The sequence below is a fragment of the Pristiophorus japonicus genome, chromosome 10 (assembly GCF_044704955.1).
Source record: "Pristiophorus japonicus isolate sPriJap1 chromosome 10, sPriJap1.hap1, whole genome shotgun sequence".
In the NCBI taxonomy this organism is placed as follows: domain Eukaryota; kingdom Metazoa; phylum Chordata; class Chondrichthyes; family Pristiophoridae; genus Pristiophorus; species Pristiophorus japonicus.
Genome location: NC_091986.1, coordinates 139,853,887 through 139,867,079, shown reverse-complemented (window position 1 = coordinate 139,867,079; position 13,193 = coordinate 139,853,887). Strand labels below are relative to the sequence as shown.

Here is a 13,193-nt window from a genome sequence, read left to right as displayed (position 1 = left end):
CTCCCGGTCGCCAGGGAATTTCCCGCCCCCAACCCAATCGCAAGGGAGTTGTTCCTCCCCCGCCCAATCACGAGGGACCTCCGCTTTCCCCACTGATCACTGACACACGATTGCCCTGGTATTCCTCCTCCCACTGACCAGTAGGGACTACTCTCTTGGGTCCCCGGCTGTGGCTCCCTGCTGCCAAATTCCTGCTCCTGCTTGCCAGCCAAGTAGTGACTCTGGCCGGGTGGGACTCCAGAACATTTCATTTAATTGGGACCCTGCACTGGACTCCATGGGTGTGCCAACCGCTATCGGGCTCACGCGCACCGTTTCCACCCCACCGCCCCGTAAAAATCAAGGCCAATGTGTTTGCCTTAGTTGCATTGTAAACTGGCTTGTTTTGACCTTGATGCGCCTCTATGGCATATGGAAGAGTTTGCTGCACACATTCTGCTGTTGAGCTTTGAACCAGATAGGAGGCAAGGAAGGAGCATTGCGAATGTGACAGGCACATGCCTTTTGTACAGCAGAGGCCAAATGCAGTTGTCTGCATTGGAGGTACACTCATGGTCTACAGGGCTGTAGTAATACCCACCCTCCTGTATGGCTCAGAGACATGGACCATGTACAGCAGACACCTCAAGTCGCTGGAAAGATAGCACCAACGATGTCTCTGCAAGAATCTACAATTCCCGAGAGGACAGACGCACCGACATCAGCGTCCTCGGCCAGGCCAACATCCCCAGCATTGAAGCATTGATCACACTTGATTAGCTCCGCTGGGCAGGCCACATTGTTCGCATGCCTGACACAAGACTCCCAAAGCAAGCGCTCTACTCAGAACTCCTTCATGGCAAATAAGCCAAAAGTGGGCAGAGGAAATGTTACAAGCCTCTCTGATAAAGTGCAACATCCCCACTGACACCTGGGAGTCCCTGGCCAAAGACCGCCCTAAGTGGAGGAAGTGCATATGGGAGAGCGCTGAGCACCTCGAGTCTAATCGCCGAGAGCATGCAGAAAACAAGCGCAGGCAGCAGAAAGAGCATGCGGCAAACCAGTCCCACCCACCCCTTCCCTCAACGACTATCTGCCCCACCTGTGACAGAGTCTGTGGTTCTCGTATTGGACTGTTCAGCCACCTAAAAACTCATTTTAAGACTGGAAGCAAGTCCTCCTCGATTCTGAGGGACTGCCTTTGATGATGACACTCGGAGTTTGGGCCATAAAATCAGTGCCAGTGTATGAGAGGGAGGGGGAATAACAGAAAGAGGGGATATGAGAAAGGGAGAGGCATAAACAAGACGTTTCTTATACCATATGCTTGTGCTGATATTAGGAGGGGTGATTAAAAGGTTGGTCAAAGAGATAGGTTTTAAGGAGGGCGTTAAAGGACGAGAGCGAGAGATGGAGAGGTAGAGAGGATTAGGGGCAGAATTCCAGAGCTTAGGGCACAGACAGCCATTTATCTTTTTTAAGGCTGGATTTTCTGGTTCTTTGCGTTCCCGGTCTGGCCTCAGAGCGGCATGAAAGGCAGCGGTGAGGTCTCCAGTACCCCGCTGCGATCCTCCGGCCGGGTTTTGCAGTGGCGCTGAACAGCACCAGCAGGAAGAGCTGTGCTGGATGTGCAACGCCTATGGTTGTGACACCGGCACGAGAATTTGAGCTCCTACCTGACCCGTCTGCCCAGAAGCGCGCCCGCAATGACTGCCTGGGAAATCAGAGCGCTCCAGCCATGCCAGCCGCAGAGAGGAAGGTAAAGTATTACAAAAGTAAGTGCGAGTGTTTTTTGTTTTAATTTTTGGTGCAATTTGTGTTGTGGTGGCGTGGGCAATGTTTTAGGAACTTTTTTTTAGGTTCCCCGCCCCCCCAGGACTCTCTCGCTCACGGCCCGGCTCTTTAGCTCGGTAGTTTCTCTTCCTTGCGCCGAGAGGGGTGTACAACGCCTCCCTTAATGCTGCGCTCTCTGACACAGGGCCCAGATGCCCAAACATACATACTAAAGCTCAAACTATTCCCGGCCGCTAACTTTCCCGCCCCACCCCCATTATCAATCCCAAAACAGAAAAGTGGAAAATCCAGCCCTCAGAATAAATCATTAATGGACAGTCACTACCTTCAATTCCTCTTTATTTTTTTCAATCTCCTTTCTAAGAGAAAGCGTATTTTGCTGAGCTTCTGCTTTTTCCAAAAGAACTGAATCCAGCCTGGTTGTCAGTTCCTAGTCAAATAGACAGAATGGTAACAATTACACCAATACATTAAATTTATGTACGTTATAAAACATTCTGATTTTATTATTATATTCAACTGGACAGAAGTAATTTCCTAATTCCTTTGCAAATAAAGATCATATAATCAATGCGTAACATTTGAGCAGCAATGTTGAACACAGATTGACTATAGCAGGCCAAGGTACAGAACTGATTGCATCTGAACATTATACAAAATATCTTTTAAAAGAACAATGAGCTTAACCAACTTGAATAGTTAATCTTCAATATTCTGTGACTCTGTGAAGTTATGGGCACCAGGTGGTGATGTTATCCTGTTTCAAATTCCCTTTCCATGTGTTGGGAGCTGAAGGGCAATGAGGTGATCCATCCCAATTAAAATTGTGAGCAGTGCATTTCATTGTTACCTCAGGTACTCGATCAAGATCTGCCTGTCACCTGGCTCCCTGTAACAGGATGGCATTTGTTCTTTCTGGAAGTAAGTGGAGTTCTGACATTGAGGGAGTCAGACAACCTTTAGGTCTCTTTGACCTTGCTGGTGCAGACTCCTTCTGTGCTGTACTATTCTATGATATAGTGACACAACCTGAAGTCTTCAAAAATGGACACCTAACCCAAATATTAATTCTATTTCAATTTCATTACATACAGGCAAATTTGCTTATACAGGTTGAACCTCTCCAGTCCGGCACCCTCGGGACCTGATTGGTGCCGGACCAGAGAATTTTCCAGACCACGGGAGGTCACGCTGACTTAAAAATCCCACTGTCAGCAAAGTTTCCTGACAATTTTCTGCTACATTCATTGGAATCCACAGCAGAGTCCAGTTGACAAGATGTGCTGTGCAGCTGTTGCAGAGAGCTCTCGGTTTAAAAAAAAAGCAAAATCAAACACAGTTAAAAAGGAATAAGGTGTACTGCTGATCTGGGGCTAGCTGCTCCTCCTTTCCTCCCCCCCCCACCCCCCACCACCCAGGTCGGGCCAGGACGCTGTGCCCTGGGGCTGGTCATTCCCCGCTGCCTCCAGCGCCAGCTCCCCGGTTAGGTTGACGCGGAGAGGGAGTGGGGAGCACGGCGGCTGACCGATGCACCAAAGCTGGGTCTGAACTGCTGTGCAACGACCCAGTCGTGTTCTGCTCGTGCGCTGCACAGAAGCATACTGCACAGCATTTCAGGCCCATGCTCCCTGCTCCCTCTCTGCGCTGACTCGACCGGGGAGGGGGCGCCGGGGTGAGGAGCGGCCCGGCCCAGCCCGACCCCAGGACGCAGCGCACCGACCTCAGAGGGAACACCGGAGGCAACACCGGAGGCAGCGGGGAGGAGGAGGAGCGGCTAGCCCAGGACACAGCATGGGTCACGACCTCCCCGCTGGGAATGATGCCGGACCAGGGATGTTGCCGAACCAAAGAGTCCCGGACTAGAGGTGTACAACCTGTATACGTAATTCACACTGACATGTATTGGAGCAGCACACAAACAGTAATGATAACATTATCCAACTACAATATTGCTACCACACTGATTAGTGCAAGCAAGGCCCTTCTATACGTTTATAGAGCAGCTAACACCATGAGACAAGAGTATGGGCAAATTTTCTCCCACAATGTAATTAACTACTATTTCTCTCACGCCATCTATATTTAAGCTCTTGCTTGTCCTTCACCCAGTACACTATTCAAATGACATTAATGCCTATTCAAGTTCCTCTGGGCAGGTAAAAGGGCAGTACAGTGAGCAATAGCATGAATAAGTTTTGATGCCATTTTGAGAACTCAAAGAATGAAACTCCCTTAATGGCTTATTGAGTAAATGCACAATATGATGCAGAAACAAGGGAAAGGAAGAGCCAGTTACGCTATGAAATGATTAGGACATGATTTGGTGCAACCCATCACCTTGCAACAAATTATGTTAACATCTACTTATTGCAAGCAAGTACTGCAATTTTGCATAAAAAGTCCCAAAGACAACAAAAAAATGTCAGTTTTGGATGGAAATATCCAATCATTTACTCTACAGATGATTACTACTCATACTAATTAAAAAGATGTAGTTTTGTTCATGCTAAGGAGCTCAAATAACCATTTCCACAATTTAAACTAGTACTCTCAAATCCTGCTGGTATGCCAGTTTCATTTGAGCAAGTAAGCAGGGTTAATTGTAAAAGCATTTATAAAATTACAACAATGACTGTAATCTGCTTCATGGGTATTACCTGGATGACTGCATCATTAGCTCCAATAGTTTGTTTTGTTTTGAGCTGTTCAATTTCTTTTTCCAGTACTGAAATGACATTATATTTGTATTGTAAAACTTTCAAAAATAACCTGCTTGATTAGATCTAAATCTGCCAAAGCAAAAAATTAAACCACAAATGAATATTTTTTTAGAAATAAACAAAATATAATTGAGTTTAAAAACAGAGGTACTAGAAAATGTCAGAAATTAGTACAGTCAAGCCTGGTACAGTTATTGGAAGGTCTATGATCCAGTTAATACATTAAAAAAAATAAACATACTATTCCCAGTGAGACACAATAACTTGCATTTATATTGCGCCTTTAACGTAGAAAAATATCCCAAAATGCTTCAGAGAAGCGTAATCAGACAGAAATGTACACCAATACAAAGAAGCAGATTTTAGGAGGGTAACCAAACGTGTGGTTTCTAAGCAGAGCCTTAAAGGAGGGGAGGGAGGTAGAGAGGTGGAGCCATTTAGGGAGGGAATTCCTACAGGATCTGGATGGGTGAAGGCACAGCTGCCAAAGGTGGAGCGAAGGATTGGAGGTGCGGGGGGGGGGGGGGGGGCGGGAGATCAACAAAACACCAGAGTCAGAGATGTACAGTTGAAGGAGGTTACAGAAATAGGGAGCGGCAAGCCGATGAAGTGTTTTGAACATGACAATGAGAATTTTAAAATTAAGGCGTTGGGGGACTAGGATCCAATGTAGGTCAGCAAGGCCAGGGGTGATGGATAATTGGGCTTGGTGCGGAATAGGATACAACACAGCGAAGCCAAGAGGTCAGCAGTGCAATGAAGTACAAATCTGAAGCCCAGCACATAACAGCAGCAGATGCAGGCTGGAGCAGGTTAACTTAAACTTGGAGAGTGACAGAACTGAGGCACAGCATTCAAGGCATACAGAGCAGCACAGTCTTGATGGCAGAGGAGCCCAGGAAAACAAATATGAGGGAAAAAAGCTGTTGAAAAAAACCGAGGTAAAAATACAGAACAAGCAAGGTTGAACCTGTAGCTTGGATATTGGGTCTTAAACACTGGAGAAAAGAAGGGGGAGGGGGAGGAGAGTAAAGGATTTAATGATTGGAATTGCAAAGAAGAGCTCAGGGGAGAGCTGCCAGCCCAGCATATTCCTCAGAAGTGCAGAAATGGCAAATACAAAAGTATCTTTAAGTGTAAATTTGTTAAATGCAAACTTTTTCAGAATCTTGGCATTTTGCTATTAATGCATTATTATTGGATTGGTTAAATGCACACTGGTTTGTTTGTAGCATATCTTGTTTAAATGCACATATTATCATAGCTGCTGATAACCATTTCTGAAATGGCTTATGATAACTTTGGGATTCCCCAAAGATCTATCCTTGGTCCCCTCCTTTTCCTCATTTACATGCTGCACCTTGTAACACTGTCCGAAGACCGGAGTCATTTTCCACATCCACATTGATGACACCCAGTTCTATTTCTCCACCATTTCCCTCAACTCCTCCATTGCCTCTCTGTTGTCAGACTGCTAGTCCATCAATCAGTCTTGGCTCAGCTGCAATTTGCTCCAGATAAACAACAGGAGTCATCATCTTCGGCTGTATCACAAATTCCTCATCTTTGCCACCCATTCCATCCCCTTGCCACTGTCTTCGACCATCCACTGCTGAAACTCTCACCCATGCCGTTGTCACTGCCAGACTTGATTATTCCATGCCAGTCGTGGTTGGGCTCCCTTCCTCCATGAACTTCAGTTCACCCAAAACTCTATTAACCTTTTCGTATCGCACACTCATCACCCCTATCCTCGCTGTCCGACATTGGCTCTTGGTCCTGCAGTGCCTCAAATTTTAAATTCTCAGTCTCATGTTTAACTCCCTTCATAATTTAACCCCTCTCTATCTCGGCAGCGTCTTCTAGCCTTACAACACTCCTAACCTCTGGAACTCTCCATTTCACTGCCTCATGCACCTGTCCCCACATAATACCCGGTCACTTCATCGCACAATTGACAGCTGTGCTTTTAGCCATCTCGGCCCTACATTGTGGAATTGTTTCCCTAAATCCCTCCACCACTCCATCTTCCTCTGCTCTTTTAAGTGCCTTCTTAAAACCCAGCTCTTTGACTAAGTTATTGGTCACCCTGTCATCTCTGTTTTTGACTAGGCATCCATTACTTTGATTGTGACTCTGTGAAGTGTCTTGGATCATTTTTCTATGTTAAAGGTGCACTATAAATGTAAGTCATTTTTGTAGTTCAGTTTGCAAAAGAGTAACATCCATGCACCAATTCTTTAAGTGTAGATAACTAAAATTAACTTCCTTATCCTGACAGTAGAGTCATAGACCAATGTTTTGAAATTAAGTAGCTAGTTTTAGTAATGGAAGTGCAAGGAGCCAATGCATGAATGTCACTCTCTGCAAACTAAACTAAAGAAAGGGTCAAGTTTCCAAGTGAGGACTACTCATTACCCCATCAAAGTTGTCATTTTGCATTTGGGTAAACTGATAAGACTGCATGCTCCTGCCCATAAGCAACCTGAGTGCATTATCCAAGCAGCTTGAAATACAGATGCTAAATGAACTTATTACTGCATCCACTATGCCAGGTGATTAGAGTTAGAATGGCATGAGGTGGGACCAGTAGAATTAAGTGATCAGTTCCTTATTAGAACTAAACTGTACGATGAAGAGGATCATGAGTACCCAAAAACAATTGTAGTAATTCTCAGCTCCCTCATACAGTTGGGCACAGTAGTCCTTCCAATACAGTACACTGGATCAGTATTCACTATTTCAGCGAGCAGAGAAAACAATGCATATTATAATTATTTAAAAGTCGATAGTAGATTCTCTTTTCAAAGATCTGCATTGACTATACATATTACCAGAGCATTTTGACTTTGTCTTCTGTAAAAGCACAATCTGTTTCTTTGTGAATTTTATAAGGTCGTCCTTTGATAGAGTGTCCAGCTGTAAATATAGTAGAACATGAATTAGTATGAACATATTCCAATGTTAATTGACAAGGAATTAATATTTAGCTGTACCTTTAAAACAAGCTGGGAAATTATGTAGTTAAAGATTAAGAAAAGTTAAGAAGATTTTTTTCCTTCAAACCTTAGATTTTCCTGTTCCAGGGGTTGCTGGTGAAGCCACACCATCTTGACTACTCTCCTGTTAAACAACAGAAACTGAAACTTTACAACAACTTATGAAGTTGGTTGCAGTGTTTTAACATGGTACCAATGCTCACGATAACCACAACAATATTAGCATTGCCATCAACACAATATTTTTGCATCTGTAATGAATAATTGGGAAATCCTATAACTACAGTTTAAATTCAGCATTAAAATCAAATTTCTTATTCTCACTTGCCATAATGTAATTTTCTATCTATAAAAACAAATGCTATTTAAAAATGGTTACAGACTCTAATTTCTGTCCAGTGATCAGAGCCCCTATTCTGCATCATGTTTCACGCTCTGCAAACTTCAATAATAATTATACACTTCATATCAAATTCAGTTGACAGAACTGCAGTTCTGCTCAACTTAACAATAGTGGGGGTGTTAATTTAACAAGAAAGCAAGCAACATCATTTTGGCAATTAAATTTAAAAGGTAGCACATAGTAAATTCACTATGTGGCCAAATGTATGTGAGCACATTCGTGATTAAGTTACTTGCAACGAAGGAAATTGGAACATAAGAAATTTCCCCCTGCAATGATTCAAAATGCCGAAAATCAAAGTTTATCCTGTTGGATGACAGCTTCAGTTGTGCTAGTTAGCTCCACATCCTGTCATTTGGCATTAAAAAGTTAGATTTCTCCTGCATTCAGATAATGGGAAACTATACTGTGGAAACTAGTGGCAGAAATGATAAATAGTTGCTTCTGAATAATTATTAACTGTTTAGTCCCCCCCCATAAATATATGGCATTAACTGAGTTTCTCTTCTCCCCGTTCCCAATAACCTTTCTTACAGAACACCTGTGAAGCTCTACAATGAGGCTTGGGAGAACAGGATATGAACACACGGTCACATATCCAGGGTTTGGTGCCTATCTTGCAGAGAAGCAAGCAGTTGCACCATCAATTAGTGGAATCATAGTTTGATGGTGTATATGGTGCGTGTCCATCTCTAATGTCAATAGAGAAAAGTATGGGTACTCACACATTTTATAATGAGTTGTACTGTTCACACCACTCGCAATGAGTTTCTGGTACCTGCGAGCCATCAATCATGGGCAATCAAGGGCTTGCCAATCATCTCATTATGAACAATATCTATCCTCGTGTGGAGGGGCAGGGGCAGGGGATGTGGTGTGGTGGAAGGGAAACGAATTAAGCAGAATCTCATTGAAGTTGAGTTGGCTCCAAGATGGCATGCTAAGCAATGGAACATTTTAACCATCAATGCTTTGTGCCATACTCTATAATCCAGTACTAGATGCAGACAGTTCCACAGTACACTAATGCATTGTTAATAATTCACCAGCCAGCCTTGTTCATTAATGGAACCTTGATGGGTAGACCATCAAGGCACTGGAAATAAGATTCTTACCATTGAGCTTCAAATACCGTGCAAGTCAATATACTAATGGGTAGGGAGTTCATAGTTGGACAACGTACATTTCCGCACTCCTCATCGCACAGCACTGCCCCCCAGTCATCAAGATCCACAGCGCGGCCCTGGACAACGTGGACCATTTCCCATATCTCAGGAGCCTCTTATCAACAAGAGCAGACATTGATGAGGAGATTCGACACTGCATCCAGTGCGCCGGTGCAGGCTTCGGCCGCCTGAGGAAAAGTGTTTTAAGACCAGGCCCTCAAATCTGCCACCAAGCTCATGGTCTACAGAGTTATAGTAATATCCACCCTCCTGTATGGCTCAGAGACATGGACCATGTACAATAGACACCAAGTCGCTGGAGAAATACCACCAACGATGTCTCCGCAAGATCCTACAAATCCCCGAGGAGGACAGACGCACCAACATTAGCGTCCTCGACCAGGCCAACATCCCCAGCATTGAAGCACTGACCACACTTGATCAGCTCCGCTGGGCAGGCCACATTGTCTGCATGCCAGAATCGAGACTCCCAAAGCAAACGCTCGACTCGGAACTCCTTCACGGCAAATAAGCCAAAGCTGGGCAGAGGAAACGTTACAAGGACACCTTCAAAGCCTCTCTGATGAAAGTGCAACATCCCCACCGACACCTGGGAGTCCCTGGCCAAAGACCGCCCTAAGTGGAGGAAGTGCATCTGGGAGGGCGCTGAGCACCTTGAGTCTCATCACTGAGAGCATGCAGAAATCAAGCGCAGGCAGCGGAAAGAGCTTGCGGCAAACCTGTCCCACTCTCCCTTACCCCGACCTGTGACTGGGACTGTGGCTCTCATATTGGACTGTTCAGCCACCTAAGGACTCATTTTAAGAGTGGAAGCAAGTCTTCCTCGATTTCGAGGGACTGCCTATGATGATGGATGATATAGCCCCTTTAACAGAGTAAACCATCCCAAGACAAGCAATAGTAAGCTTACTAGTACTCGATGCAGCCCAGTGTTAGGCACTTAAACTTAAGCAGCATCCCTATGCACACTTGGGATCCCCTTAAGCCTTGGCTTAAATTTTCTTTCCTGTGCCTAAAAACTCTGACTTAGGTAAATGGAGGTCCTACAGGGAGAATGTGCACTTATGTATCAGGCAAACTGAATTCCTACTTGTGTGGATTTTTCAGTGGTTTAGTTTGGAAATTCCTAAGATTAATGATGGGTTTCTGTGTATATCAGACATCTTTTAACAATTTTTAAAACAATTTTAACAAGGGGATCTTTTTGCAGCATGTCCACTCAACAAAAAAGCACATCAAATTTAAAATCCAGTCTGAATAAACTTCATAAATTGTTATTTGCACTGCTGTGAGATCTGAAAGCCTGTAGAAAAGCAGTTAAGAGTAAATTCCTCATTCCTCCTACAGCTGGTACATGAATACATTTATACGGCTGAATTCTGGCAAAATAAGTTTAAAAGATAGTTGCTGTGGCAACATTATTCTCTTCAATACTGTTTTTAATATTTTGTTTTATTGAAGCAGTAAAAACACCTGCATGCCATTTCTGTAGCAAGCCATTTACAAGCTTCTGCTAGAACACAAGTACAGCACTTTGTGCATTCATCTGACTGAACAAAAATCTAATTAATCCTTACACTAAATCCAGAGGCTGGTTAGACAGTTCCAAGATGTACCTTGACAAAAACGTACTGTACAGCTCACTCCTTTACATAATGCAGTCTTTCAAAGACATGCTTTAGTGTTTTAGTGAGAAGTATGTTAACAGGCCATTTTATTTAGTCTATCTGCTTAATGCAGAAACTTTATAGGTTACATCAGAAGTTATTTAACAAAATGTTAGTGAGTGGTGTTACAGCAATTAAGATATTTTATATTTTGTGAAAAATTCCAATGTTTTCACTTAGCCTAAACAATAATTGATTGAATTTTCTATCATTGATACTGCCATAACTGTTTATTCACTTGTAGGAAATACAAATTACAATATTACATAGCAGCTCACTTAGACATATACATTAACCTCTATTACATTAACCTCTATTACCTTATTTGCTGTGTATTATCATGTTCCCTCCAGAGGTACGACTAATATAAATGAGATGGCGTATATACCTGCAGAGGCAATAAACGTTGCCTTGCTTCGAGGGAAAGTGTTGACGGTGGTAGAAAAGGAATTGACTGTCCCTTGATTTTAACATTGCTGTCCCAACATCATAAATAAACTTTTTAAATAAATGAGAAGAGATTCAAAACACAGGGAACCAGGTCATATTGTAGAAGTGTTTTACTACTATTGACAGCTTGGCTCAGTTGGTGACACTCTTAGCAGAGTCAAAAGATTGAGAGTTCAAGCCCCATTCCAGGACTTGAGCACATAATATAGGTTGAGACTTGAGTACTAAGGGAGTGCTTCGTTGTCAGAGGTACTATCTTGCAGATGAGATGTTAAAATGAGGTCTCCCTGCCATTCCAGATGAAGTACAAAGTCCTATAGCATTGTTTGAAGAGGAGCAAGGAGTTCTCCCAGTGTCACAACAACATTCTTTCCTCAAGCAACACCAAACTGGTGGCTGCATTTGCCTACATTATAGATGACATTTCAGAGTTAATTAATTAGCTGTGATGCTTTGCGGGCATCCTGAGGATAAGGCACCATGAAAATGCACTTAAATAAAAGCATATATATTATGGAAATGCACATTACCTCTTTATTCTATAATGTCAATAGAGAATTATAGGTCAGATCACAGCAAGCTCTATATCAACAGTGTACCATTAGTGTTTGATTTATACTGCAGAACTATATTGGAATCCCAGTGCTGTGCAATCCATTGTTTATATATTGAAGGGGCAGGTTCTGCAGCACCAAAACAAAAAATTCACATGTAACCTGTTGGATTGGGTGATTTTTACAGTTTGATACTGTTGAATGGTTCAGGAAATATGAGCTGATCAGGAAGTGAAGAACAACACTGCAGTCTGGATTGTAGGCGTGTGCTGAATGTTTGGTCCATAGGTCAGCCTCTGCATCAGACATTTAATTTGCTGCTAGAGATAGAGCTACCTTCAGAAACACCAGCAGAAACTACCTGGTACCGCCCAAGGTAGTGACGCCATCTCATGTATTATACTGCTCTACTGTTGATCTCAAATGACTGTGAATGCGGCATCTGAGAACTTGCATCCTCCAGGATTTGCTTTGTAAATATCCTGCTTGGAGTTGGTACAATAACCATTCCAAATGAAACATTAGCCAATGATTAGTTTTACAGTTTGAAATGTATATTGTATATACACACTAGATTTAATGGCAATAATAAAGAAGTTCGTCTGGGGGGGGGGTTTGCCACAGCTTCTTCTCACCCAAAGCCATTAGTGGCACGTAATTTAAATATGAGTATCCGCGTGAATGATCACTGCTCTCGTCCATTTCACTCCAGGCTCGCCGACCTCCTTCCAGCTCCCACAAGTAAGGCAGACTCGCTGGGTAACTGCAGGCTCAGTGACACCGACTGACAGCTCGGAACCGTCCACTCACCTCCATAGTCTCACCGCTCGACGCTCGACGCTCCGGCCGCGTCCCTCTCACCGCAATCAGATAAACCACTGCAGCTCGGGCTCCGGCCTTCAATCCCCAACCCGCGGCCCCGTTCCTGCTGACGTCTCCTAGCGCTCAGAATACCGGAAGTGAGAGTAACCATGGGGATAGGCCTGCGCCGCAAAAACGCGCAGCCGCCTTCTCACCCGAGGCGTCTGTTAGATAAGCAAACACAGCTCCCATTGTATTCCTGTGCTTTGGCCGCCACTAGCACACTTAAATTCCAAGACATGGAAAGGCCATCAAGCCCACTCCACCCATCGTCCATAGAATTATAGAATGGTTACAACACAGGAGGCCATTTGGCCCGTCGTCGGCTCTGTGCAAGAGTACTTCAGCTGGTCCCACTCACCCACCCTTTCCCCAGCCCTGCAATTTATTTTCTTTCAGGTACATATCCAATTCCTTTTTGAAAGCAACGATTGAATCTGCCTCCACCAGCCCTCAGGTAGTGCATTCCAGATCCTAGTCACTCCAAAATGCCTCAAGTCTCCTTTGGTTCTTCTGCCAAGCACCTTAAATCTGTGTCCTTTGGTTCTCAACCCTTTCACCAATGGGAACAGCTTGTCT

At 43.9% G+C, this 13,193-nt stretch overlaps 1 protein-coding gene across 1 annotated transcript in view; it reads right to left on the bottom strand.

Annotated features, from left to right (window-relative positions):
- Positions 1–12,688, bottom strand: part of LOC139275108 (GRIP and coiled-coil domain-containing protein 2) — a 98,145-nt gene extending 85,457 nt beyond the window's left edge. Inside the window, exons 1-5 of the mRNA XM_070892119.1 lie at positions 12,564–12,688; positions 7,560–7,616; positions 7,328–7,412; positions 4,431–4,498; positions 2,099–2,203 (exon numbers count right to left, since the gene is read on the bottom strand). Coding sequence (XP_070748220.1) covers positions 2,099–2,203; positions 4,431–4,498; positions 7,328–7,412; positions 7,560–7,616; positions 12,564–12,569 — 321 coding nt within the window. The 5' untranslated portion in view covers positions 12,570–12,688. The remainder of the gene's footprint in view (positions 1–2,098; positions 2,204–4,430; positions 4,499–7,327; positions 7,413–7,559; positions 7,617–12,563) is intronic.
- Between the last annotated feature and the right edge of the window lie 505 nt (positions 12,689–13,193).